This window comes from Cephus cinctus, unplaced genomic scaffold (genome assembly GCF_000341935.2).
Source record: "Cephus cinctus unplaced genomic scaffold, Ccin1 Ccin1_scaffold1843, whole genome shotgun sequence".
Classification (NCBI taxonomy): domain Eukaryota; kingdom Metazoa; phylum Arthropoda; class Insecta; order Hymenoptera; family Cephidae; genus Cephus; species Cephus cinctus.
Window position 1 is genome coordinate 164,651 of NW_014334024.1, and position 27,273 is coordinate 191,923.

The 27,273-nt window shown below is 36.4% G+C and overlaps 8 protein-coding genes across 12 annotated transcripts; 4 read left to right on the forward strand and 4 right to left on the reverse strand.

Moving 5' to 3' along the window:
* Positions 1 to 109: 109 nt before the first annotated feature.
* On the reverse strand, positions 110 to 2,043 carry LOC107273777 (serine/threonine-protein phosphatase 2A activator). Its single transcript, XM_015752294.2, has 8 exons — positions 1,821 to 2,043; positions 1,670 to 1,755; positions 1,391 to 1,594; positions 1,107 to 1,324; positions 888 to 1,012; positions 725 to 825; positions 559 to 666; positions 110 to 487 (listed from the first exon to the last, which is right to left on the reverse strand). The coding sequence occupies exons 1-8, from the start codon at positions 1,870 to 1,872 to the stop codon at positions 341 to 343; spliced, it is 1,041 nt and encodes a 346-aa protein (XP_015607780.1). The 5' UTR covers positions 1,873 to 2,043; the 3' UTR covers positions 110 to 340.
* A 132-nt stretch (positions 2,044 to 2,175) lies between these two features.
* LOC107273770 (SWI/SNF-related matrix-associated actin-dependent regulator of chromatin subfamily A-like protein 1) lies at positions 2,176 to 5,782 on the forward strand. 2 transcript variants are annotated; one of them, XM_015752279.2, is made up of 13 exons: positions 2,176 to 2,361; positions 2,672 to 2,751; positions 2,836 to 3,172; positions 3,245 to 3,360; positions 3,442 to 3,551; positions 3,630 to 3,764; positions 3,828 to 4,005; positions 4,079 to 4,242; positions 4,312 to 4,476; positions 4,540 to 4,701; positions 4,781 to 4,888; positions 4,961 to 5,135; positions 5,201 to 5,782. In XM_015752279.2, exons 1-13 carry the CDS (start codon positions 2,355 to 2,357, stop codon positions 5,702 to 5,704), a joined length of 2,241 nt encoding a protein of 746 aa, XP_015607765.1. In that variant the 5' UTR covers positions 2,176 to 2,354; the 3' UTR covers positions 5,705 to 5,782. The 2 variants fall into 2 exon arrangements, with proteins under 2 accessions (XP_015607765.1, XP_015607766.1); XM_015752280.2 differs by having other exon boundaries at positions 2,183 to 2,361; positions 2,655 to 2,751.
* A 447-nt stretch (positions 5,783 to 6,229) lies between these two features.
* Positions 6,230 to 10,457, forward strand: LOC107273778 (lysosome-associated membrane glycoprotein 1). The gene is made up of 5 exons (XM_015752295.2): positions 6,230 to 6,477; positions 7,486 to 7,901; positions 8,021 to 8,240; positions 8,778 to 8,966; positions 9,065 to 10,457. The coding sequence occupies exons 1-5, from the start codon at positions 6,411 to 6,413 to the stop codon at positions 9,202 to 9,204; spliced, it is 1,032 nt and encodes a 343-aa protein (XP_015607781.1). The 5' UTR covers positions 6,230 to 6,410; the 3' UTR covers positions 9,205 to 10,457.
* Positions 10,458 to 10,859: 402 nt separating this feature from the next.
* Positions 10,860 to 13,349, forward strand: LOC107273801 (transmembrane protein 164). Of its 4 annotated transcripts, none has more exons than XM_025091100.1 (5): positions 10,860 to 11,133; positions 11,503 to 11,962; positions 12,022 to 12,100; positions 12,203 to 12,303; positions 13,038 to 13,349. In XM_025091100.1, the coding sequence occupies exons 2-5, from the start codon at positions 11,531 to 11,533 to the stop codon at positions 13,104 to 13,106; spliced, it is 681 nt and encodes a 226-aa protein (XP_024946868.1). In that variant the 5' UTR covers positions 10,860 to 11,133; positions 11,503 to 11,530; the 3' UTR covers positions 13,107 to 13,349. The 4 variants fall into 4 exon arrangements, with proteins under 4 accessions (XP_024946868.1, XP_024946869.1, XP_015607812.1 ...); XM_015752326.2 differs by lacking the exon at positions 13,038 to 13,349 and adding an exon at positions 12,368 to 12,889 and having other exon boundaries at positions 10,884 to 11,151; XM_015752327.2 differs by lacking the exon at positions 13,038 to 13,349 and adding an exon at positions 12,368 to 12,889 and having other exon boundaries at positions 10,900 to 11,133.
* LOC107273802 (F-box/SPRY domain-containing protein 1) lies at positions 13,007 to 16,326 on the reverse strand. The gene is made up of 5 exons (XM_015752328.2): positions 16,194 to 16,326; positions 15,087 to 16,116; positions 14,491 to 14,764; positions 14,324 to 14,414; positions 13,007 to 14,256 (listed from the first exon to the last, which is right to left on the reverse strand). The coding sequence occupies exons 2-5, from the start codon at positions 15,389 to 15,391 to the stop codon at positions 14,162 to 14,164; spliced, it is 765 nt and encodes a 254-aa protein (XP_015607814.1). The 5' UTR covers positions 15,392 to 16,116; positions 16,194 to 16,326; the 3' UTR covers positions 13,007 to 14,161.
* Positions 16,327 to 16,364: 38 nt separating this feature from the next.
* Positions 16,365 to 20,164, forward strand: LOC107273800 (transcription factor Dp-1). The gene is made up of 10 exons (XM_015752325.2): positions 16,365 to 16,413; positions 17,191 to 17,309; positions 17,420 to 17,486; positions 17,555 to 17,652; positions 17,736 to 17,899; positions 17,976 to 18,138; positions 18,243 to 18,604; positions 18,690 to 18,772; positions 18,841 to 18,924; positions 19,140 to 20,164. Exons 1-10 carry the CDS (start codon positions 16,365 to 16,367, stop codon positions 19,376 to 19,378), a joined length of 1,428 nt encoding a protein of 475 aa, XP_015607811.1. The 3' UTR covers positions 19,379 to 20,164.
* LOC107273803 (COP9 signalosome complex subunit 9) lies at positions 20,163 to 20,738 on the reverse strand. The gene is made up of 3 exons (XM_015752329.2): positions 20,526 to 20,738; positions 20,359 to 20,431; positions 20,163 to 20,295 (listed from the first exon to the last, which is right to left on the reverse strand). The coding sequence occupies exons 1-3, from the start codon at positions 20,592 to 20,594 to the stop codon at positions 20,258 to 20,260; spliced, it is 180 nt and encodes a 59-aa protein (XP_015607815.1). The 5' UTR covers positions 20,595 to 20,738; the 3' UTR covers positions 20,163 to 20,257.
* A 292-nt stretch (positions 20,739 to 21,030) lies between these two features.
* On the reverse strand, positions 21,031 to 27,107 carry LOC107273808. Its single transcript, XM_015752333.2, has 5 exons — positions 26,955 to 27,107; positions 22,767 to 22,863; positions 22,482 to 22,676; positions 21,605 to 21,810; positions 21,031 to 21,427 (listed from the first exon to the last, which is right to left on the reverse strand). The coding sequence occupies exons 2-5, from the start codon at positions 22,855 to 22,857 to the stop codon at positions 21,269 to 21,271; spliced, it is 651 nt and encodes a 216-aa protein (XP_015607819.1). The 5' UTR covers positions 22,858 to 22,863; positions 26,955 to 27,107; the 3' UTR covers positions 21,031 to 21,268.
* Between the last annotated feature and the right edge of the window lie 166 nt (positions 27,108 to 27,273).

Below are 27,273 nucleotides of genomic sequence, written 5' to 3' on the forward strand. Positions count from 1 at the left end.
GCTCATGTCAATTTTGCTTACTTTTGATTTTATATCTTTAACAATGAACTCTTGTCAAAAGATAGAATGAATAACAGGACAAGCAATTGCTAACATATTTACACAAATGTCAGCTGTATCGAAGAGTTTTTATTTTTAACAAACTTTAAGCCAATTGATTCATTCTCACAGTAATAATTCACGAGTCATAATGCACTTTTATGTACGTATTTCAACGGTTAATGTACAACTTTATTACAAACGATAGAATTTCTTGTACAAACTACAATGGCGAAATATGCTCATACATGCGCCAGGGTAAAGCATTGATCAAAGCCACACATATGAAAATATTTGCAAATTATAATGTCGTATGTGCCTCGGGTGTAGGTGGTGGAAGAGGATGACTCAATCGTGTTGCTCTAAGATTTGTTCCTATCGGTGCAGCCTTTATGGATAATAATGAACCAAACAGCACGTGTTGAATAACTGGAAACTTTGCTAGGACCTGTAAATTGTAATACGATATCACTTTTAAATGATCTATACATCTTGTAATGGTTTGTTTAATTCAATTACCTCAGCTTTATACATTTTTATGAGACCACTGTTCACTTTTATCCAAGACGAGACTGCACTGACGTTCCAGAGTTGATTAGAGTGCTCAGCAAATAGTCCAGTTTTTACCTGTTTGGTTAAATCAAATGTATTCATTTGATTTATTATATGGCATTCACCTGATTACCTTTAATATAAATTCTATGCATCCCAAAAACATAAACTGCTTGCTATACATTTCTATTACATCTTGATCCACAAAGTGATGTGGCTCAATACGCGGATGACCTAAAATAATTTTATTTTAAAATTATTCTTTTGTGTTTTCTTTTATTTTAATACATACATACCGACCAACTGGGCACTACCCCATATGAAAGGTACAAATTGATAGTCATCTAAACTCCAAACGCCATGGCTACCAGCTGGCTCCATTCTATAGACCAGTTGGAGTCTTCTTACCAGTTCTAGATATCTATTGTAAAAAATAAAAAGAAGGATGCATCGTGAGAAATTACCAATATTTTAAATGGTGGAAAATTTACAATAAAATTTCACTGTTCTATTACCTATTGAATATTTTGAGGACAGCTGCTATTTTGTCATCAGCTGTCAATGCTCCTATTTTAAACATACAACACAGAAACATTATGAATGCCATTTCATGTCCTGTTCCATAATCAATCCGTGTCGCGTTGCCAAACCCTTCAAATAGATACTCCACAACTTCTGGCACTGCACGATGAAATCTTTCAGGTAAAACTTTCTTGAGTTCCTCAATACCATACTGTAACAATAATACTATAAGATTAACTGTATCAATTAAAGTTAAAGGCAATATTGATATTCATACCTCTTTTAATTTTGCATACCAGATCCTAAAAGATTTATTGCCAAAACGTTGTGGCTGTTCAGCAGGTGGAATCTGAGTAATCCATTCATCAAATACATTTAACATTTCTACAACTTTGGCAATTGTTGGTGACTGTGGAAAATCAGCATTTAAAGATTTTCCTTGTACAGCCTCGTTAAGGGCAAGAATGAAACCTAAATATTCCTAGAAAATGTAGTTCAATAATATTGTTTTGTTAACAAAACAAACATAAATTCATCAAATAATTGTTGAACGTACGAAATAGGCTTCCGACTTATGCCACAGTGTCATATCATCAGGAACTTTGACAGCCTTTTTCGGTACAACAAATTCATGATCTTCAGCTGTAAATAATAATATATTTATTTTTAATTGTTACATTAAATTAAATAACCGTGACAATACTTACGCGATAATTGGAATTCCTTCAAAGGAAATTTCGTTGTTGACGGAGATGACATGTTTTCTTTCTAAGTATCTAGAAAATTCTGCCGTACTAAACACGCAGCTGCGCTACGATAAATTTTCTAATTGAAACAAACGATTCAACGATAGCGGTTCATTCGCATTTTTTAGAGTGCCGACGAAAAACTGACAGCCATACAATCATAGAAGCTTGATTGTTTGGAAAATGAAGTGACACTATAGTATTTAAACTATACTCTTCTCCGGTGTATCCAGCTTGTCCAGCAGATAATACTAGAGCTTTATGCTTATATAGATTGAATATCCTTTCTCCAATTCGTACAATCCATGCCAATCTGCGCCTGATATTTTGATAGCTGAAAGATCGAACCAGTTCGAACCATCCAGAACCATCGAACAAACGTGCCTCGTAGTGTATCAGTTTTTGGCGTATTTCTTATTTTTGATTAAATTTCTATACGCTAGAATGTAGAGCAAAAATTAATTGTTAGATCCTTTCAGATATACAATTATTGCTATGTCCGGTTAGTAGAATGTCAATACTTCTGTAAATTTAAATATTTCATTGATATATAGACCGTTTATTTTGAAAATGATGTAAGTCCATTTAAAAAAAAATGAGATATCACGTAATTTATGCTTAATTATTGACAGATATACTAACCTTTAATTTTCTCGAAACAAGAAAAAATGGACTTACACCACTTTCAAAATAAATGGTCCATATATATTTATGCATAATATGTTAGATGAAATTGAAATATTTTTAAAATGTTTTATAAGATTTATGGAGTATTTTTTTTATTGATTCTGTTAGAAATTATTGCATTGCAGGCACACAATGTTCAGAGGAAGAAATTGAGAGGAAGCGTTTGCTTGCTCTGCAGCGTAAGCAACGTGCCCAGCAAAACATGGTATATGAACACTGAAATTGATTTTCTGGTTTCCTGATTATGACTCTCTTTGCAATATTCTAATTTCGATTCTTGTTCTTCAAGAGGGTTAATAATGTAGGAGCTGTGGCACTTTCTATTAGTCCTATTACTGCAAGCATGGTTTCAAAAGATACTATGAAATGTAATCCAAGCAGTCCATTTGTGTCTCGTTCGAAATTTCCCTCGTATCGGTTTGATCCAATTAATGGGAAAAATTCTGCTAGTCATAAACCAATTAATGCACAAACGTTTTTTGGGAACAAGAAAGAGTTTCCACCAGATGAAACTAAGATCACTGCTGAATTTTATATGATCAGCAAGACAAGATTTGCTATCAATATTTATCCCTTTTTTCAACCTCTGATTGAGACTGTAAAGACCATTCCTAGTAAAACTTATGGTAATTCAATAATTTTATTTCTTGTACTGAAACACATGAATAGATAAACTGATCTTGTTTTACTTTTATTAGATTTGTCATCAAAGATATGGAATTGTCATTTGAATGATTATGAAACATTAATAGGAAAAATTACACGCGACCATTCACATGTGCGTGTGACTCCTATACCAAAAGTTGTTATCAAGGTATAGTGACCATTCACTATGTTATATATAGTTGAGTAAACAACATTGATTTACTTAAATATTGATCCTACATTTTCTTAGACCCTTAGACAATATAAAGACTCAGAAAAGAAAAATTTTGAAAAAGATTTGTCATCGATAGATCCAAAACTACTAGAAATTCTGATGCCTTTTCAACGTGATGGCATTTGGTAAATATTAATAAGTGTATGATTTAAATATTTTTCTTTCCATAAAATCCTTGTAAATGGTTTTTGTCAATTTGATAGTTTTGGAATTGAAAGAGGTGGCAGGTGCATGATAGCTGATGACATGGGATTAGGAAAGACAATACAGGCATTGGGTATAGTCCATTATTATAAAGATGACTGGCCTCTTTTAATAGTGACACCATCCTCGGTCAGGTAAAACAATAAATTTTTTATAAAATCAATACTATATACACGTCCAATTTTTTTCTTACAAAGGTATCAGTGGTCTGAAGCAATTTTCAATTTTTTGCCTTCCGTACCCACACAGTATATACATCATTTCACAAGTGGAAAAGATTTCATAGATGATGCTAAAATTGTTATAGTTTCATATGACTTATTAGGTAGAGCCATAAATACATTTGAGAGAGGAAATTTTCCTACAATAATTCTAGTAAGTTCAATTATATCATAAACTTTCTATCAATGTGAGAAAAGATTGTATGTTTCGTTATCCTTATTTGTAGGACGAGTCGCATGTTGTAAAAAGTGCAAAAACTGCTAGAACGAAAGCTGTGCAAAAAATTGTGGCCCAGAGTCGTCACGTAATTTTACTAAGTGGGACACCAGCACTTTCTCGCCCAATGGAATTATACTCACAAATTTCTTTAATCTGGCCTCATTTCATGGGGTGAGTTTCTTGATAATTTAGTTTACCCATAAAAGATTTATGTATATTCAACAAAAATATGTCTTCCAGATTTCACGAATACGCTGTCAGGTATTGTGCTGCTGTTAAGGGAAACTTTGGTTGGGATTATTCAGGATCCTCGAATCTGCAGGAGTTGCGAATCTTCTTGGAAGTTCGTTGTTTGTTGCGAAGATTAAAAAGTGACGTACTAAAGCAACTTCCGTCAAAGATAAGGTAGAGTAATTCCTTTCCAAAAATATATATTCTGTAATTGTATCTAACATTGATCTATTTTAGGCAAGTCATAATGTTAGATCCTCTCCTGATAGAGTCAGGTACTAAAGAGATGAAACAAGCAATTAAGAATTATGAGAAAAAGAGTATAAAAGGCACAGACAGGCACAATGCGCTGCTTCAATATTACTCAGAGTCAAGTAGAGCACGCTTGCCAGCTGTTCGGTGAGGAATTAAACATGTATTAGATGACTCTGTAACTAGAACTAAAAACAATTATATAAAACACCATAATTATCCGCAGTGATTATATCTCCAATCTGTTAACCTCCAACAAGAAGTTTCTTATATTTGCTCATCATCAATGTGTCCTAGATTCAATAAGCGAATTGGCAGAAGAGAAAAAGATCAAGTAAACTATAAAACTCTATACAGTAATCCAAAGAATTAACCAATCATATTAATGTCAATAATTTTTTTCTAGATACATAAGAATCGATGGAAAAACGACATCAGAGCAACGAAAAGCACTCGTAGATATTTTTCAAGAGCGCTCCGAATACTTAGTTGCAATTTTATCAATAACTGCAGCAAATGCTGGTGTCACCTTGACAGCAGCCCAATTGGTAATCTTCGCTGAATTGTTCTGGAATCCTGGAGTAAGTAGAAATCGTCACAACAGTTTACCGAGAACCTAAGGAATAATGATCATCCCTATTCATAGATTCTTTGTCAAGCTGAGGATCGTGCCCACAGAATTGGCCAGGATGGTAGCGTAATAATTCGTTACCTCATAGCAAAGAATACAGTGGACGATCACTTATGGCCTATGATACAAAGGAAAATGGGAATACTAAATGCAGCTGGTCTGAATCAGAATATCTCATTCAGTGATGTGGACGTTGTTAATCACGAGGATACGAATCAGACTCGTCTGGATGCATTTGTCGTAAAGAGTCCTCCAAAAAGTTCTACCAACGCCACCACGTCATCTTCGAGTGAATTAAACGATTCGAAAGAACTGCAATGGGTGGATGACCTGGAGGAATATCTCGAGGATGAGCATTCAACGAAAATCGATGTAACCGCTAAAAATGTTAATGAACCCGATAAGAATGTGCCTTCGAAGAATGAATTCCATCACTTATTAGAAACGGATGACATGGATGACATAGATCTAGCCAGTATTGATTTAGATAACATTACATCATACAGTACAAAGCCTTGAATGTTTTCGAATTTATTTTTCGTTACTTTTGTAATATATAAAAAATGTCTTAATACTCATTTGTATTTCCCGCCATAAGTATGTTTCCGGTACATTTCCTAGGAGTGTTCCAAAATTCGTGCGTCACAGATCTCGAAGCTGAACAAACCGACCAATGGGAAAAACACAATGAGAAAAAGCGCCAATGAGAATGCTTAAAATTCAAGTATCCCATCTATTTGAAAACGTCCTTGCGAGCGCATCTCATGTCTCAACGTACTTTCTTCCATGATACAAATAAACTAGGTATTGCCACTAGCGATCGTATTTTAGTCAAGATTGCGCAGGGACAATGACGTCGTAATAAAAAGCGACATCCGTTTCAATTTGAGGGGACTTATTTACGTTTAGGCTTAGAAGAAGGTGGCCCCTGCTAATGAAACTGATGTTGCGGTGTAGCTATTCAAAATACGTAAAGTCAGCCAATCAGAGTAGAGAAGGTCCAGTGACGTCCTATTCAAATGCGCAGAATCGCTGGTGGCTATTCCTCGTCTATTAGTATCATGCTTTCTTATGACTTTTTCTCTAACACCATTTGGATATCTGCTGTCTTCCCGTGACGTTCAACGGGTGCAAGTGTTAAGCTACTCGTTAATCGGTTTCCAATACAGTGCAGCCTGTATCAATATCGTAGAAAGATATAATCTAGTGTAAAAGTGGACGAAGAATGTCTAGTGCGAAGATGTTGAAAGTCGGAATATTGTGTCTCTGTTGGGCGGCCACACTAGCCACTGGTAAGATATCTTTGCTGATAGATATATACGTTATCAGATACATTGCTTGTTCAGATACAATGGTAGAAGGAACGAGTACGTTGCGTGACGATGCATTATCGTTAAAATGCACATTCACCTCTCTTTCAAGCTTCAAGGAATTCTGGCACTTGAATTGCTCTGTTTAGAGGCAGATACGAGACCTGTGGTATATTTGCCACCATTAATTGTTATCTGCATTCCTTTGTCATTGTACGGATCGCTGTTTAATGCTGTAGCGACGTCATCTCTGTCAGAGATTTATCCCTGCCCGGAATTATTTCATACAGTGGCAAAAATCTCAGCATGACGAAATGCCACTGATAAATTCAGCGTTGCTTGACCTTTGACCGTAATGCTCATTTTGTAAACAGGGAAAGCTATCGATACAATTTTACTTTAGATAAAAATGATGTCGTTGAAAGTTCACGACGATATACTCCTTTTATGCTCCACGTGTATTTTATGCAACGCCCATTGGTGATGTGATTCATCTTTGTCCTTTTTCTAGTTTCACCTTTCTTTAATATGTTCTGGAAATCGAATATATTTTAATTTTTTTCTCTTTTTACAAATATGCATATAATCATACAATGAACTTATTGTATCGATTGGTATATATGCTGTGTAAATCGTATGAGCCTTCTGCACTGTATAGTTTCTGTACATTGTCAAACAAGGAGCAGCTTAGTCTCGTTTTCTTCAGGAAACTTATTGAAGTTAGATGAGATTGATAATTCTTAGTGATCGATTGAGTCTAATTCACTCCTGTATTATTCTTGTGTTCAATGGTTAAGTTCTATTTGTGTTGAAATAATACAGTTGGGTGAAAGATTATTCTAATAATTCATTATTGACTACTTTTACGGTAAAATGTTAGAAATATTTTATGTTTATGAAATATGCAGTATGATGTTAGACATCGTTGCTGATGTTATTAGATTTTTAAAAACGGAAGTTATTTTAATTCTTGTATTTGTTGTTCAACAGGAGTTCAGATTGTACCTGGAATTGATGATATTGTGCCTGTAATATTTAATTCAACCACTACTGCTCCTAAGACCTCAACAACTCCTATACCACAAAATTCTACAACTGAAGTACCACAAACTACTACGACTCCTGCACCACAAACTAATACAACTTCTGCACCACCAACTACTACGACTTCTAAACCACCAACTACTACGACTTCTGCACCACCAACTACTACGACTTCTGCACCACCAACTACGACTTCTAAACCACCAACTACTACGACTTCTAAACCACCAACTTCTACGACTCCTGCACCTGTACCAGCACCAACTGCTGGTATGTGGACTGTTAATGGAACAAACGCAACGTGTATCGTCATAGAAATGGCTGTGCAGTTCAATATCTCTTATACAACCAAAGATCAAAATGTAAGGATGGACTCAATTATGATATTTACTCACTGTCATTATAAACATTTCATATAAATTTTTCATTATTGATTTATAAACAATTACATATGTATTACTAATAAGTTCTTGTTGTTTAGGAAACTTACCAAGAGGTGGATCTTCCTGCTGATAACAAGACTTTGGCCACTGGTGTTTGCGGAAGTCTTGAGCAAAACTTGACCCTATCGTGGAATACTTCTATAACCGTGAACAATAGTCTGACCTTGCATTTCGTTCAAAATAGCACTACGAAGCAATATTCTCTTCATCACCTTGAGGTGATATTAGATCCTCAAAATTTCCCCAACATTATTACCAGTGAGTATAATAAACAAAACGAAAAAATCGCGCTGAACAAAGAACAGTTTTCATACATTACAAAGTAATAAAGAAAATTATCGTTAAAAAAAAAGAATCATAAATAATTATGAAGTTCATTTGACACTAATTAACACGATATGCGACTGATAATCTCATGAGTCATTGAATTTTCTGCATCATGAGATGCATAATTTACTGTATGCATGCAGAGAGTATTGTAATAGACCAATAATCCCCAAGATTGCATTGTTTGATAGCATGAAATCCAATTCATGCCTTGAGGGAACCAATAAAATTAACAGTAAAAAACTGTTAACCTATGACCCAGTAAAACGCATGATATTCTGAAGAAAACTAAAGTGTCAGTATGTCCCTAAGTTTTTTTTTAACATTCTAATCATAAATTTAGCAACTGCAACTACTACGTCTTATGGATATTTCTATACTGTTCATGATCTTTACGAAGATATAAGAAATTAACGATATTCGTAAGTACTATGGTTTTCTTTTTTCTTTCTTCTTTTTTTTTTATAGGCACTCCCGTCAAACTGATTCACGAGCCACACCAATTCAGCACTTCTTTGAGCAATTCCTACCGGTGTCTCAAAGTTCAAAGTCTTAATCTCACTGCTGAAGGACACAATGAAACTGTAGGATTCCTGAAAATCGACGATCTGCAATTCCAAGCCTTCCGTGGAGATAACAGCACCACCTTTGGTTTCGGTAACCAATGATAAAATTACTTAAGAATCTGATAAAGTTAACATTGCATATTGGCAATTGTATTAAACACAAATATTCTTCTTGTTTTCTATTTTCAGCCGAAGACTGCGCATTCGATACCCCAGACATTGTACCAATTGCCGTAGGCTGCGCACTGGCGGTTCTAGTTGTCATTGTTCTGGTTGCCTATCTAGTGGGACGTAGACGTAACCAGGCACGTGGCTACCTTAGCATGTAATCTGGAAAAAGCCCAGGTTTTCTATTATTACATTACAATATACCGTCTACCGTACGAATTTTTTCGTCTTTATCAACAAGTCTTTACTACACTAAGAATAATCTGTCCCTTATGCGTTTCGCACGTTGCTCGACTCTGCCGCGGACGTTCTTTTCATATATCGACAACTTTTACATCAGAAACTATATCAAAAACAAAGAAAAAGGAAAATGTCGTTCCAAGGAAGCCACTCGAGTTTCAATGGAATGATAGGAATAGCTTGTCTTGGCTTAAGCCCCACAGAAGGAAATTACAATAAGTGTATCAATGAAATCGCTAAAAAAACAGTAGCTATCAGTTCTTAAGTAACAAGAATCTCTTTTTAATTCAATGAGAAATGATTTAAAAACTAAGGACTCCCGCGGAGAACGTTCATTGTGCTTTATTCGAGATATAACTTTTATAGTTTGTTTTTTACATTTTCTTTCTAAGAAGAGCGTTCGATGCAGTGTCTAACATTATGTATGCATTCACAGTACGTAAATTTATTACACTGTATCACTGAATAGAGTTACGTGTTATGCATAAATATGCGTGAAAACATTTTTTCTTTTCTCTCTCAGCTAAATTCGATGCTTCGAGTGTGTGGTTCGTTGTTGGGAAGCAGCGCGAAGTGAAAAAAAAAAGTACATACAGGGTGGGGCATTTATAGTGACCAGGTCGATTTTTTCGGAAGTGACAAAAAAAATGAAAGTTGGCCATCGAATTACCTTAACGCCTGCACTCAGGAAGGAATTCAATAACATAATCTTTGGTCCCCCTTGAAATCTTACAACTTGTGTATGGAAAACTTTTTCTCATATCTGGCTTCGTTTCCGAAAAAAATCAACCTGGTCACTGTAAGTGCTCCAGCTTGTATATATTATATACAATTATCATTAAAGGAGAATTTTGCCAGTGAAACTGAAAGTGCGAGATCAGAATTTCTCTTGGCATGGGACTCTTTCTTTAATCTTACGTAATGCTGTTTTATTTTCTTTTTGTTTTCATTTAATAAGTCCATTATTTCCTTTGTTTCGTGCTGCTTCGCGTGCGAGCGTCGCGAGACTGAGTTAACGGAAGTCATCGTGGGTCGAGTATATGGTAGATAAAAGCCTTTTCGAAAAAAGAAACAAAGTTGTATATAATATAAATGAAGTACTAATTTTTGGATTACACACCTGTCTTGTTTAAACAGGTGCTAAGGCATAAATAAAGATACATATGAGAACAGATAGCTTGTGTCATTAATATCAACGTTGAGTCTGGAGAGTTTGTATAAATATATCCTATTCCATCCTCTCAATTGACATCCTGTTTTTGTCTTTCTTGATTCAATTAGAAAACAAGTATTTTAAATCTGTCTTTGATAGAGAGTCTGCAAGAGGATGCATCGGGAGAAGGGAATTCCAACTAATGCTCACCTAATTATTATACTTTGTGAATTCAGAGAGGCACAAGAGCGATAATATTTTTATATATGGAGAAAATGTCAAAGGATCATTTATTTGCTTTGCATCAATTACGTAAGAACAAGTATACCTCCACGTAGCGCTGAAATTCTTATTTTGGCGTATGATTACCTCTTTGGTTTGTTTAGCATTTTAAGTATCTTTACTGCAAATGATTTTCAACCAACTGGAAGCATTTTTAGCTATTCTTCGTGAAACAGCTGTGGGTCATACAGATCGATTGTATAAAATATATTTCAAAGGATAATCCAAAAATATATGTATGTATGTTTAAATAAGCTTAAGTAACATCCGCAACTTTGTTATATATATATACACACATGCATACATATGTGCATAAAGCAAGGCACTAGTGTCCCGAGTATGCGCTGGAAGAATTGATGAGCCACGAAGACGTGGTCGAGGAAAAGTGGATTTTCTCGACGAAGGAATAAGGAAGGTAACAATTTGAATGGTTGTAAGTAGACTTTCATGCTTGGGATGTATTAGGGTTCTACTGTTCTTTTTTGTATTAACCTGAAAGTGATATGATAATTTGATTAGTGTAGTGTTGATCTTAGGAAAAAATGTCACTTTGAATTTTTTGACATATTCGAAAAAAATTGATCTATGACAGGATTATAATTATATTTGTATTTATTACTTTTTTATTGTTAGATGATTGGGCTTTTGGTTTTATCTAATCTTCAGGTGGGATATGTAATGTCAGGAAGCTATGCTTTGAAATCATTAAACTGTTATTAAGGAATTAAGAGATTTATTTTGTCTCATTTTGTGTTTAAGACATTGGATTTGGATTTGTTTTCAGACTCAGGGTGCTGTAAACTTATCGGATAATGTTTGAATGGGCTTATAGTGGTGTAAACAGTTCGATCCCACGCAATGTTGGACCGGACTGTGCTTATTACTTGTCACCAAGTCGAAAAATCCTGGAAACTATCTTTGTGACGATATTTATTGTCGTTACTGGTAAATGGGCTCTCCAGCGCATCAGCATACCAAAATCTGTTCAGATCGATCATGATCGAGTTGGGAGAAGATTTTTACTGATCTTTATGTCGCTAATATTTGGGATGGAAATTGGTTTCAAGTTTACCAGCAGGACTGTGATTTATTTATTAAATCCTTGCCATGTTATTACTGCGGTGCAATTGTATCTGCTTAGTGCTAAACCAAGCAGGTTTGTCACTGCTCTGTTTAGAATACATTTAAATTTTATGAATGGACCTGCACTTGCTTACATGTTTCCTGAAATAGAATCTCGACAGGTAATGAGCTGTGAAACTATATAATATTGTTCTAAATACTAACATTTTGATCATTACAGATTTTTGCAGACAAATCTATGTATTATATCCAACATGGATTGATGGTTGTTATACCATATTATTTATTTAGACTTGGAGGTAAATGCTCTCTTTTAAACAATAGAACTACCCTGATGTTTTTACATTTAAAATCAATATACACATTAGAAACTATATTTTTCAATGCTTCTTGAATTGAAGGTGTCTATAATGTTGAGCCTCTGCGGGATCTAAGCTGGTGTGTTCTCAGCTATGGAATTAATCTTGCTTATCATTTCCTGGTACTCCAAGCCTTTGCTTTGGTGAGTAATACTAACTTTAGAAAATTGAATAATTATCTCGACAAATACAACATTTTTTTTGCAGCCCGTACAAGTCAATCTTAGTCACATGCTGTGTCCAGCAGTCCTAGATCCCTTTGAGGGTCCAAATTATCGTTTATGGGCTTTCCTGCACCAGGCTTTTCTCTGCCCTTTCCTGTGCAAACTCTTGTCTTATTCCGCTGATTTTTTTATCACAAAATTTCCTCTGACACGAGTAAAATCGTCGTTGGAACTTCCAATTCCACGAGAAATCATAAAAAATGATCAGCAAGAGTCAGCTGACATTGGCAATGCTCGTACGCATGTTGATTAACACGAAATTATTCAACGTATATAGCGAAAAGTCTCTAGATTAAAAAAAAATTAAATTGATTAATCTAATAGATGAAACCTCAATAGGTTTCGGTTTGCCAATCTTGCCTCAAGAGCAACGAATACTAGTCACTAGCGAAATTTGCACTTTACACTCTCAAGTACTTATTCTAATGGACGAGTTATGAAAATGCACGTGTCCGGTGAATGTAATGAATCAAAAGAATAAATTAAAAAAATCAATTACTATTAATAACTTAAGATTATTGTAATAAAGTTGGAAGTTTAATAGGAACTTAGAGGATAGATAGAACTGCAATTGCGATAAGGTCGATGGCTCTGTTCTCTACAAGATTTACGTTTCAATTAGTTATTGTTTAAAAACAATGATTTATTTACAGATGGCCGTATATTCGTTCCAAAACGATAAAACATCTTCGTTTCTTTCTTCACTTCTCGCTTTTAAATAATCTTCTGCACTGTATACCGAAAATATGGGTGCACCGTGTCTTTGAAAAAATGAAATCAACCTTTGCACAGAATTGCAAAATTAAAGGGTGTCAAATGCGCGATATTTAGCTTTATGGAAATAATTGAAGTTACTGTCGATTTGATTGATTAGTTTCGAACGAACGAAAAGCCATCTTGTTACGTAGTTTCTCGTTATTGTACGAGGGTAAAAGTTTATTTCTCAAACATTCTCGCAATCGCTATGTACACAATTCTGTACAAAAGTTTAGAAAAAATAATGCGACAAGATCCTACTTACAATAATAAATACAGTTTACGATGTATCGTTAATATAATATAAATATGTACATTAAAAGTGTTCTCGCTACCGCCGTTACTTCATTTTTCAATTATATGACTCATGCGTACAGCAAACATACCACACAGATCCAATATTCTCATTCATAATTCTGAATCACACCATACACGCGCATCAGGTGCTGTTCAATTCTGATCATGTAAAAAATTGGTAATATATAAATTACTCAATGTACAGTGCTCGATAATCTACAAGAAGAAACTAATAATATCGTTAAGAAGAAACAAGCAAATATCGCTGCATATTGTATCCTTCTTTTTCATTAATTTTCTTATATCCTTCTCGTATTAGCAGGAACCAATTTAGGGTGAGTTAATTAAAATTTTTCTTCAGCATAAAGGTGAAAATGAAAGCTATTATTTTGTTTCTCTCCTGTGTGCGAGCAAGTAGTGGATTCTTGACGAAAGGAACGTCGCTTTACTCGCAAGATAAGCATTCCTTCTATATCTTCGAAGAACTTACAGCTACGTCGGACTTGGACTATGTACATTTTGATCGAGGCAATTATTTAAGTGACTAAAGCGACCAACGCGCGTTTCCGTCCAGGGAAGATCGTCGCCAATGGTCGATGTGGAAATTTTACATAGTAAAATTATACAGTACGTAGTTGTGCACTCGCACTGTGTTCCTAGTACTTGTTCTGTACTTGGTAATTATGCTCCTTGGGGATGCCGTTCCACCACCGGTCTGGAATCGTTAGCCATCCAAAGGAGGTCCTAGGTACACCATCGAAACTTCAGTGTTTCCATACACTGCAGAAACTGATGGATATAATCTTTTGTCTGGTAACCCTGATAATAAAATGATATTAGACACTTAAAGTTTATTGCCAATGGATAGGTATGTGATTATATTTACCTCGGAATGCAACACCTAAAAACTCATAGTTTTTTTCAAATGACAAGGTATTGTCATCGCAATCAAGTATTACCCTGATTCTTTCTCCAACCTGGAAGTTTATACCGATAGAAATGGTTTCAGTCACTGGTGCATCTTTATGAATTCTATCATGAGAAAAGTCTTGCCTGATACTTGGGTGCATTATTGAGCAAGGGATAATTCCCTTGTGCATCACCATTATGTAGTAAATGGTTATCGACAAGATTCCAGCCCCAGGATTGTTCATCAGATCCAAGGAGCGCGACATAACCATGACATAATAATGGTGCTTCCTTGGTGGCAATTCCTATTACTGCAACTGTGCCCAACGGACCTTCCCAAATTACTTCCCACGCATGACGACCGTGTCTGAATCCTATCTTTCCTCTAGAAGCATCTGTACTCTGTGCCACAGGGTTTCTAAAAAATTTCAATAGTCACCATACAAGGTAGCAAAGCGCCTATGCAAAGCTACACACATAGATTTAAACAGGGAGGCGATACAATGACTTTATAATACAAACTGTCAAATTGACACACCTTTCTCTTCTTTCTAACAGAAACTACTTTGGAAATATTGTCCACGTGTAAAGTATAGCGTGCTTTATAAAAATTTACAAAATATTAAACGTGAAATAAGAATTATTAACGATACGACGATTTACAGCAAATTTTTGACAGCTCACTTTGACACTATCAGTTTCGGCGCAACGAAACTTTTAATATATAACTTATCGAATACCTATGCAAGGTGAATCCATTGGGCTTGATGTAAATATTGCGGGAACAATCATTAGGATTCCAAGCATGATAAAAAGCCCGAAGTTTAGCTTTATAAGTCGGCACCGAGGATAGTAAATCTGAACTGAGTGCCTCTTGAGCGAGTTTTCTGATGCAGTGCATCCGCCACACGTCATTATTCTCATCATTGAGAAATCTATACCAGTTCTTACACACCAACGAACAGTTTCTCAACGCATGAAGGTCCAGGTACGAAAATATCACCTCTAAAACATGATCGGATGCTCGGGATGCTATATCGTCCATTTTACCGGTCCTGTCTATTGCAAAGGAACAACGGACCGGAACTGAAACAGCGCTTCATTGGATACATCTAGTTCATCGACTATAAAACAATCTAGATTAAAAGCGACAAAATTCCATCCAGAGTTCCATCTAGCCAAAACGATCACCCGATCCTAGTACCAAAATCGTACGAGCTTGTCCATTTTTAAATTCCCCAAAAAGTCACGTGCTGAATACAAACAGATTCGACTGTGTCCCGTTAGAGTATGCAGCATTCAGCGAGAAAACATGGCGCAAGAAATAGGAAAGAGTAAGAAAGTGCCATGAGAATGGAGCAAGTGGATTTATAGAGTTTATGATGTATTTAAAAAAAAAAGATGTTTTCTGTTCATTAAAAATTTGACAGTCAAAGTATAGCTCCTGAGAGATCTTTGAATCGAGTGGAGATTTTAAATGACAAACTATTAATTGGTATTAATACGTCGCATTTTCCGCTGACAGTTATACAACTCCTTGGTTTCTTGTCTTGGAGTTGCTGCGTAGTTAACGTTTTTGGGTTTAATAGTTAGGTGCGTGCGATCCGTTGACAAGTTCGCAGTGTATATTCCGGACTGGATCGGAGCGGACCACGTGACTAGTGCGGGCCAATCAGCTGTTTAGCTTTGTCCTGCCGCCAAGCTCGTCTCCGCTCTATTTGCAGGAAAAAGCTGGATTTTCCCGTGGCTGTGCGTTGTCATGAGAAAGTTCTAAAAAGCATGGTTACTGTATTCGGAAAGTTTAATCGGTCTAGTTTGATAATTCATAAAGCGGCGTGATATCTTACGTGGCATTAATCGGTTATTTCGTGAGGAAACGTTGCCCTGCTGAAGTCGCCATTTTGGTGATACGTCGGCCCCGCACGAGCTACTGCCCTTATGATCTTTTTATTTTCCCGTGATTTTCCGTTGATCTACGGGACTCTTTTTCACGCCACATCGTACCCAAGGTATCAGTGATGACGCAGCAAAATAAAACGATGAATTTCCTCATACACGATGCCAACGGTAAGTCGAGCAAGTACGCGCGCCAACGCGAGGCATGTATGGCCGTCGTGTCGTAATGTTTCTTGGCTCTATTTAATGCCGCGCTATACGTATTTCATACCTTTCAGCAGGCCATCAATTCGTTTTGGGGTTTATGCTGAATTTCCTGATGAATTACCCAACCCAAAATACTTCCTGCTACTCCATACGGGATCCTGGACCGCCCTTAGAAAATTCCTTGAAATCCTCTGGCAATGAGAAAACGTGCTTCCATTCAATGTATTATTTCCCGGTGTAATCAGTAGCTTTTCACTTGTAATTATATCATTTTACTTGCTTTGTTTTTAACTTGTTATCAGTAAAACCAGACAACTTTGTTCTGAAGCATCAGAGTAATTGTGCTAGTATTATGTGCTCTGTTACTCAATATTCAGTCTTTCCTCAATTTATTCTGATCAATAGGTTAGAGATAAAAATTTATGTTAAATACAGCACCAGGCTGTTTCTGCATATTTGCATTGTAATATTGTTCCATTTTTCATAAGAAATATAATGTGTTTTTTAGCTGTGTATCTTTCTTCATTGTTGAGTTATCAAGACTGATTCAATAATGGTAGTCTCTATCTTTTATTCTTGCATTGATATAAAATTTTAATTTACTATCAGGTCTATTGACCTTTGTACAATATGTATTGCAAATATAGAACATAAATAATTATACAGTTCCTTCTACTAGTCATTTACAAATCTTATTGAATGGTATAATATGTTTTGGCTCAGTCTATATATCTTCTCCAGGACATCCACAAGTGATCAAAGTCGTGCAGAGCACGCCTAATAAAACACTTGGTGGTTTAGTTGGCACCACAAACACAAGTAACCTCAAGGTTTTCAAGAGTCCTGGTCAAGACTCTCAGGTATGTAGTTATCTTGTACTATCATATACCTACCCTGTTCAGTGTTACTTTTTTTTTCAATACAACAATTTATGCAATTGATTTACACAATCTTTAATTATTTTATCCAGATCTTATCATCTGGTACACAAGTCCTTAGGACTATCAGTTTACAAACTCCTTCAATTCCTGGCCAACGTGAGTATCTCTTATACAAGAAGCCTTGGGTCCAATAATAGATTTCTATAGAAATTTGTCTTTCACAGGGTTGGTTACAATACCGTTACAAAATGCAAAGATGCCTACTGTTAAACCAGGGGAATCAGTGATGACAAAAACTATACAACTATCATCAGCTCAAATGGTGAATTAAACAAATGTATTGTTTGTAAATGAATCAGAAATGTTTATGGTAATAAGGCTTGACTGTTATTTAAAATTTTTTAGAGTGACATAAAGCAGGCTATAGTGTCACAACAGCAACAGCAGCAACAAACTGGCAGTCAGCAAGTTATCAAAGATTCAACTGGAAAGACATTCATCAGTCCCATATTAGATCATAGCGGCTCTAGAAAACGTCAGGATACAGAGAGTGGCGATTTTGTACCAGAGTAATACTAATTTTCTATAACTAAAAATAGTAAGTATAATTGTAACTGGATAGAAATTTCATTTGAATTTTTTTAGCAAACGAAGGAAAACAGAAAAGGTTGGAAAAGGTCTAAGACACTTCTCTATGAAAGTTTGCGAGAAAGTTAAGAAAAAAGGTACAACGTCTTACAACGAGGTAGCCGACGAACTCGTTGGGGAATTCACAAATCCGGCTCACATAAACTCCTTGACAGATCAGGTTTGAAATAAAACATATAATTACATATCATATAAAAAAAATTTACACAGATTACGATAAGCCCTTCTTCCATTGTTATTGGAATATTCTTTTTTATTTTACAGCAATATGATCAAAAGAATATTAGAAGACGTGTCTATGACGCACTCAATGTTCTCATGGCAATGAACATCATCTCCAAAGAGAAGAAAGAAATCAGATGGTTAGGGTTACCGACAAATTCACTTCAAGAATGTCTCGCTTTGGAGAAGGATAAAAAAAAGAAAATCGAAAAGATCAAAGCAAAGACGCAGCATCTACATCAATTAATTCTTCAACACATCTCCTTCAAGAGCCTCGTTGAGCGAAATCGCTTTAACGAAAGTTTCGAGGGTCCACCTAAGCCAAACTCAGCAATACAGTTGCCCTTCCTCATAGTCAACACCGGCAAAAAGACTGTCATAGACTGCAGCATTTCGAACGACAAGTAAAACAAAAATACTCTAATTCTACGCAAATCTCATTAATCCAAGTTAAAATGAATTTTTAATGATAATATCTATTACTTTCAGAACCGAGTACCTGTTTAACTTTAACGATAAGTTCGAAATCCACGACGACATAGAAGTTCTAAAACGCATGGGTCTGGCTTTTGGTAAGTTTTATCATTACTCGTATGAAGTCTCTACAACAACAGTTACCCTTGAAAAAACTCTTGTGTAGGTTTGGAGAAAGGAGAGTGCTCAGAAGAGGATTTACGAAAAGCAAAATTAATGGTGCCCAAGTCCCTTGAAAAATACGTAGAACGTAAGTACATCATTACTTTACACAGAACAGTCGTTTCTAGTATGAAACAAGTTGTAGATAAATAAGTGTACTATCTATAATCGAAATGGTTAAGCAATTAGGTTTACTGCATCCCATAATATAATTACTATAGCTGTAAAATGGCAGAAGACTTTCATCTAATTTTGGAACTTGCAAATCCCCTATGAAGGTAGTGATCATGTATATTTTCATAGAACTCGCGTCTGGCGATCTGGAAAAATTTATACCAGTGACCATTCCCGGACCGAGTACTTCGATGGACGAGTTGGAAATCAAATTGGAAAGTTCTGGTTCACGGCCGCCATCCTCGTCGCACACATCCTTATCAGAAGATCCTCTCTCGCCACCCTCTCAGTACTATTCCGAGGAAGAGGACGAGGACGAGGAGAGTGACCAGGACGATCAGGTCGACAGTGATCTTGAGGTCAACTAGCATCCAGGTGGTGCTCGAGGCGACGTTGTATCCTGGCGAAATTCTCGCGAGGAGTTGGCCTTCTACTAGGAATTACCTCGGTAGGATCCGAGAACCGAGAGCGGTACGGATTTAAGAAACACGGGAGAGGATGAGCCACGAGTATAGCGTAGAGAAGAGAGGCAACACAAAGATTGAATTGTGTAAGAGAAAATGATAAGGAGTTTACACAAAATGAAAATAATGAGACAAGGAGGAAGAGGGGAATGGAAAGTAAATTTGAAATCATCTATTTCACTGGAGGAATGAATTTTTAAAAAAACCGCGGACGTGCAGAGTGACTGAAACTCGGTGCTAATTTTAATCGTGCATCGTCTCACTGGTTTCTACGGCTAGTACGTATGTATTATAAAGAATTATCTTTAATCTTATTACGCATTACCTACCAGTACGTGTATAAAAAAAAATATTAACTACTACTACTCATTTTTCTTATGGCACGTTTATAAACGATTTCATTGTACTATTCTATGGTACGACGCGGGTGGGACACGATATCACTACCTGTTGGGGACGCGTGTTCTCTGCTCGAACCTGGAGGTTTAAATAAATTGTAATACCATTATCATGAGAATGTTGGATTTCGATCGTGCGTACACGTAGACGTGCAGCGGACAAGGCCATTTACAAGATACTTTTAGTACGTCGATTTTGCTTACGTATACGTGTACGTAAACGCTTGTCTATAAGATAAGAGCGTATAACTTTGTGCGTTATATGCAGAGAAAATAAAAACTGAGAAAAATATGCGAGAGTAAGTTTATTTTGATATTACTTCTTCTAGCATTTACTTATACGCGATCGTTACAACTTTATACATACAATCTTGGTTCCTTATATTCAATCCAAGTCATCGTCATCGTAAAGATCGTCGAAATCTGAAAGATTTTTTGATACGATTTAATTCGTTTTTGAGGTTATGTTTTAAGGTTGATCGTTACCATTGAAAAAATCAGCGTGCACAGCTTTCTCGTTCGCGGCTAGGTCCATTAAGAGTCCACTGGATCCTCCTGCCTGAAGAATAAGCATTTTAAAAGTGCCATGTAGGACCGAAACGTAATGTTTTCCTTTTATAGATCATAAGTGGATTTCAACTGTTGTGTTTTACCTCCTCGAGATCCATATACGGTCCAGCTCCTTCTGGGAACATTTCGTCAGCCACGAGAGTAGGTTTCATTGTTATTGCCTTTTTTGTAATTAATTATCTGGAAAGAGAAGTCGTTGACTAACGACGAATAGCTTTGACAGAAATTCCAAAAATGCTGTTGTAAGATTGTTACAAAACACAAATGACAGCTGACTTATTTGGCTTTAGTTACGAGTTGATTTATAAGGTGGCGCTTATAATTATAAGATGGCGCTACAAGCAACAGCCACTTCAGTTGGTATGTTACCGACTGACAAATTTCGTCGATAACCAAGTAATCTTTTGTGCAACAAACCACAATGGCGCTATCACACTCGAAGTAAGTAGAATGTATAATTGGTGTGCTTGGAAATTTTGTTTTAATAAAATTACATAATAACATCTCACATTTAGCTTCAAATTCGGTAAAAGTCAAGGATACGAAATAAATATTCAGTCGTGAGTATAATGAATAAACATTCCAAGCTTGCAGGTACTACTTGCTACGTGTAATAGCAGCATATTTATTTTTTATACGAAAAAAAGGGGATCATACAAAATTGTACATGTAGCTTTGCAGACTGGCTTACTAATGATAACTCCTCACTTACCATAAAGGTTAGTATAATATAAATAAACTAAAATAATCGCGATGATTAGAACGTTCTTATAAAGTACAATTACGGTGCAACTCGACCGTCTAATTGAAATTTTCCAAAGTCTTCTTAAAGGCGAATACCAGGATTTCGCGATGCGACAAAGTTCAAAAGTTCGTCGCTGTCCTCGCATACGAATGGCTTGACGTGATGGCAGGCAACGTCGTGCCACTTGATTCCGTCGTTGTAAAAATTGTTAAGGATCGAGAGGCAAGACTCGTCGTTGCCCTGTGGATAAAAAAATGGCATATAGAAACTCCTAGGTGAAAGTACGCATGCGTCCTATATATATATATATATACACATAAATTACTGTTTAAAAGGGTGAAATGATCTTTTCGAATGATGAAATTATTCTCGCGTTCACTTCGTTGCTTCGCAACTGTAATTTACAATAATTCTCACCTGAGCAGCTTCCCTGTTGTCAGGTTGCGGTTGTCCATAGCCACCGGTATTGCTCCAGTCGCCAGAATTGCGCTGAGTCGTAGGACCAATTTTAGCACCGGAACCTGACCAGAACCATCCGTTTACATTCTGCGGCTGAAGATCCGGACGGTCGCACCCATTGAAGTTGCACTTGCGACCGGAAGTCCAGATGTACTTAACATTTCCTAAAATTAACCGGTGAAGACAATAGGCAAATTAGCATGAGTAAAATTAACTGACGAAATTTTTTGTTAACTTTTAAGGTATCGCAAAAACATCTTCTCGCATGTGGAAACGGCGTTTCTTAACTGCGCGAATTTTATTATTACATCGTGAGAATTTTGAGAGGCGTTGAAATTAGATTATTTCTTGGCTGAGGATGGAAAAAATGGGTAATTTCGAGTCGAGAATTATATTTTCGTAATCGCCACAACAATGCTGGCACTTTCGCAATTTCCGTGAATCTACTGCGAATGGGGTCGTAATCGGTCATTACTATATATATATAGTATAGTATAGTATATATAGTATATATATATAGTAGTACATATGTATAGTGTATATATATATATATATATATATATATACACATATAAGTAATTACTGCACATGTACTGAAACGCATAGTCCATTAACGTGCTTTTACTGTACTGGGCATCTACTATATTGTTTCTTATCCTTTTTTTTTTAGTTTGACCATGCTACTCGAGAGAAAGTCACTTCGACTTTACAGAGATGAGAATAGGATTCATCAACGGACCTTTCAAACCTCGAATCATTAAATGCTCATCTTTAAGAGTAATTTTTACATTCTTTTGCTGAGAATTCTTTCTTATTCCTCTTAGGACTATCTTACCGCGAGCGATTCTTTGCTTAATGAAATCATTCTCCTGTGGCGTTTCCAACGAAACGGCGTCCATGCAGTGACGACGACAAATGTTACGGGCATCCAACCAGTCGACCTCCAAGCTCCTCGTGGGCTGATGTTCCCAACTGAAGAAGTACGAATGTGCTACACCACGTGCATCCCTGTAGGTTGAATGACGTACTCCTAAAATGAAAAAAATGGCATTGAACGTCGTTGGTTTCAATAAAAACTTGTTGTATTTTTTAGAATGATGCTAATTTTATTAATACTTACGGTTGGCGCAACTTCGTGGATCCGGTAGGGCAAGACGACGTTGCGCGCTGACAGCGACAATGCCGAAAAACAAGAGATAAATGGCCCTCATCTCTTACTACGGAAAGGAAAGAAAGATGGTTAATAATATCTTGTATAAATATTGATTCTCATTCATTTCAAGACTTTCAAGGATCTGTTGGCAATGGTCACTTGTATTCACGGTTAATAATTATTCAATGAGGAAGATTCGTCATCGAGAATCTACATGGTTTGTGATGATTATCGCTCGAGTGGATGCTTATGTCAATGACTAGGTCAAAAATCTATACCTTGATCTTAATTGTTCGAAAGATGCAAAGCGAAGCTGGTCATCTCATGTATTAAATGAGCCACTCACTTTCCAATCCTCAAGGATCCTCAGAGTTATAATTCCCTTTGCCAATAACACACCGCGTAAGTAATATTGCAGATGAGTAGGTATTTCTTAAAATTATAGTTTTAATGCCGTATAGTTAAAAGTTTTTAGAAAATCGGTCAAGGGAATTATAAACGAAGCACATTGTCAGACCTTGAGACGTCTTTACTGCTTCATTGACGTCCTGTACCAGAATTTTTAAATTGATAATTGGATAAGTGAAATCGTATGACTGCATACAAGGCGTCAATTGATTATGGTTTGAGAAACAATTAGTATCTAGGGAATTTCTCTTTGGGTTATTATACGTACTTTAATACAATGGACGATTTAGAATTTATTTTAGAATGTCGAGATGTACTTTCTTTCGTGTACCCCGGAAAGAGTATCAATCTTTACGGGATTACTGTTATTTTCCCTTGGATATAATAGTCTTTTTAATCTTTTAGATCCTCGCGGGGTCTCGTCTGCATGCTTTAGTAATTCAGCAGCAGAGAATAATTTGCACTGAGATGAATTGCCCTATATGCATCCAGGAACACGATGCAGCATCCTGGACTCATAAATACCAAGTGAAAGCAATGATTCCATTTATGAAAAAGAAAAGAAGATTTATCATTGCCATGATGATTGTTGAACCTTGCTAAAAGTCATCAAGAAGAACTCAAAAGACTCGATCAATTTTGATTTACCAGTATAAATAAGAAACACGAAAGATACAAGGATTGTCACTCTTTCAAAAATATCATCAGGTACTACACAGTCATTTGAATATTTAAATATATTAGTTTTTATATTTTTCTTTCATGAAATACCTACAGATTCTTGAAAACAAGTTCCCGAATCCTCCTGAAATTCAACCTCCGTCTGACATCCAAATCAAATATACCTGAACGCACCAGCCTGTAATATACATATATGCATTCAGGAGTTTGTTTGACGTGCAAAATTTTATAATGGCCACCCAACAGCAATCCGTGAGATGAAATATAAGTACAGAAAGATCTGGATTACGGTATTGCGCTTCGTGTTCCTATAGTCAAAGCCTAACGGATCCTGAGCATCGTGCACGAGCAAGTAAGACAAGACAATGCCGTTCCCGGCTTGACTTGCTGACTTGCTGACTTGCTGACTTGCTGGCCCAGTTCTCTCTTCTTGCCCGGATATATATCGATCCCATATTGGTACAAGAGGATTTCGACAATGCTCACTATACGAATTGGGACATAAAATCCAGTTACCCCAGTACCGACCATATACAGCAAGTAAGTGCACAGGTAAACGTGATCGCACAATTTTTATATAACAACCAAATGGATTTTACCGAGTTACGGATACCCAGCAGTGATAGGTTGATCTATCTGACGCCGAGAAAAATGAAAAGAAAAAAGTTGCACCACAGGAAGAGCAAGGGAAAACTGCAGAACGCATAATCCTATAGAAAGTCATGGATACAGAGCAGGTGTCTCTTACGTCATACAAAGTACTAAATAAAGGTTGGTAAACGTTGAAAAAATTTCTCCTTTAAATTAAATAACAAACCTAATTTATGTTACTGGACAGAATATACAATCTACCAAGCAAACTGTATCATCCGTGAAAAGTTCCTGGTGTCCGGGAAATCGTACCGCATTTATATTCTACGGATGACTTCACAAGCTAACGCGCCCGAGCCAATGCTAATGAATACGGAGCCATCCTACTTTGTGAGTTAAAGTTAAAAGACTCGACAATAACGTTAGACTCTCTCTTGTGCTACAGGATCAAGTTTCGTTCCCCGTTGCATCTTTAATATAGATACACATTTGTGCCTCTAAGATATTGTGCACATATGATGGATTTCGGTACCTCTTATACCTCTAACGTATAGTATACATATGTAGAGATACAATATGTTACACGTAGTCTATGCTTCTAAGGAGTCTGTGTTCCTGATGTGTTTATGTCTGTATATATATTATTTGAGATAGTCCGTGGTAGCAGCAGACAGAAGTAGTCAGGTTGGCGTACAGTCAAACAGGTTGGTAGGTAGGTAGGTAGGTAGGTAGCGTGGGGAACAAGTAGAGAGCCCAGTGACCCTCGACGATGTCTTCGTCGAAGCATTCAGGAATGTCTGGCGACCTACCATACCATAACTCTACCATTTCAACCAAAGTGTCTCCCACTTTGGTGTCACCTGGTGAATTCTTCTCTTTCTCTCTCTTGGTTTTCAATTACAAAGCTCTGGCACCCGTTCAGGAAACATGCCAGCAACCGTAACCACCGGTTAATTGACTTTTTATTTATTCTACTCCATGACCATTAAGACCATTGGTGTTTGTGGATCTCTTGCATATATGCTTATATACGACTTATTAAAATTGTCTACAGTGTGGCTTCTTTAGTTATTACCGTGCTCTTTACTTATACCAGGTCTTGTGCTCTGATGTGAAAATATTGCTAACCAGAGAAAATGATTCATCAATAATTTATGTCTACTGCTAGATAATTGTTAAATGGTGAATGTATGTAGGTTCGATTATTTAGTTTAATTATAATCTAGGTGATTGATTCACCGCATTTTGGTTCTACGCTCGTTAACTATTGAGTCTCTCTGTGCTACTTCTGTCTAGCGGTGCCACGTTCATTCATATATAAATGTAATAACGTGTTATTATACAAAAGGGAGTATTTATGTCAGGCGTGGAAGAAAGTTATAGGTCCTCGACTCTGTGGATGTATTATAGTACTGACAGTGAGGCCACCAAATCGCGCCTGAGGTCATTAATCGAATTTTCGAAGCGATACCGTTACTCGTACCGGTAAAAGATTCTTGGAGAAATGAATCATAAGTAAAAAAGACCAAAAGAGAAAATGAGTTCGGTTTTCATAAGAGGAACGTGGAAGATGACAAAAGAAGAATCAGCAATAGAACAAATCAATGGATTCTTATATGGCTGGAGAAGCCGCGAGAGAGACAAAGATAAAAGATGAACAAAAAAAATTAAACGCAAGACTCCTGTCTATGAAGTATAAAAGAGATACAGTTCCGTCTAGCAAATGAGATGCTTCTGTGAAATTTGTTCCCTGGTGGGAATTAAGGCTGGGATTTTTAGTCTATTGACAATGGCACTCAACCTGGTGAGAAGATGCTGCGCTTAAGGAAACCTGGCAAAACAAACCGTTACCTGGCCGGCTTTATATTTTGTGGTGGCTGAAGATTCTACTACTGTTAAGTTTTTTATTTTAATAGAATTGAAGCCAATTTTTGTATCGTTATTTTTATATTAATTCATGCAAGTGTCAAAGCTTTAATTAAACACTAATCGAATTAAACAACAGGCATGATATGAAAGTATAATAAAAAATTTTTAATTACAGTTTCTAACTTGTGTTATAGATAACGTATACGCAGCTATAGGTCCTATTAAAAAGTTCTATCAATGTTTACTACATGGTGTTTCACAACGTTCATAATTAAAGCTGCGTTAAGGAATTACAAAAGAGAGTTCAATGCTCCTTTAGTAAATGCACGCAACTTGTTACTGATGTTGTCATTAAGAGTCAGTGGCTCGTGAAAGTCCCTTTGGCAAAATCTCTACGTATGTATGTATATGTTGTATGCAGATTTTTCCTTTCTTTCCTCAAATTTGTGAATATAGAACACTGATACTCAGACACTCACTTAACACTTTAATAAGGATTTGATTTGATTGATCAAATTTAATTGTTGTCTACCGGTACGCGTCAGGAGGATTTTCACAAAAGCTCGCGATAATCCTTGTATCTACACAGCTACGTAGTCGACTTACCTGACTCTTAGTGTATGTCCTAGTGAATTGGTCGTCGAGTTGTGAATAGCCAGCGATGTCCACCTTACGAAGTGGAATTACAAAGATGGAATGAACTGTCGGTCGATCGTGATGAGCCGGTATATACTCGGCCCACATTCCCTGCTGCTACGAATAACCTAAATTACTCCCACCAGCTCCCTTCGGATCTTCTTCGAGGACTCGATGAGGATGCTTACATATATATTTATATATGTGTGTATGTTACTACCGTTTTACTAACACAGCATCGTCATCCTCAGAACTCAGGGCTGTGGATATACATACATATATAGGTCTG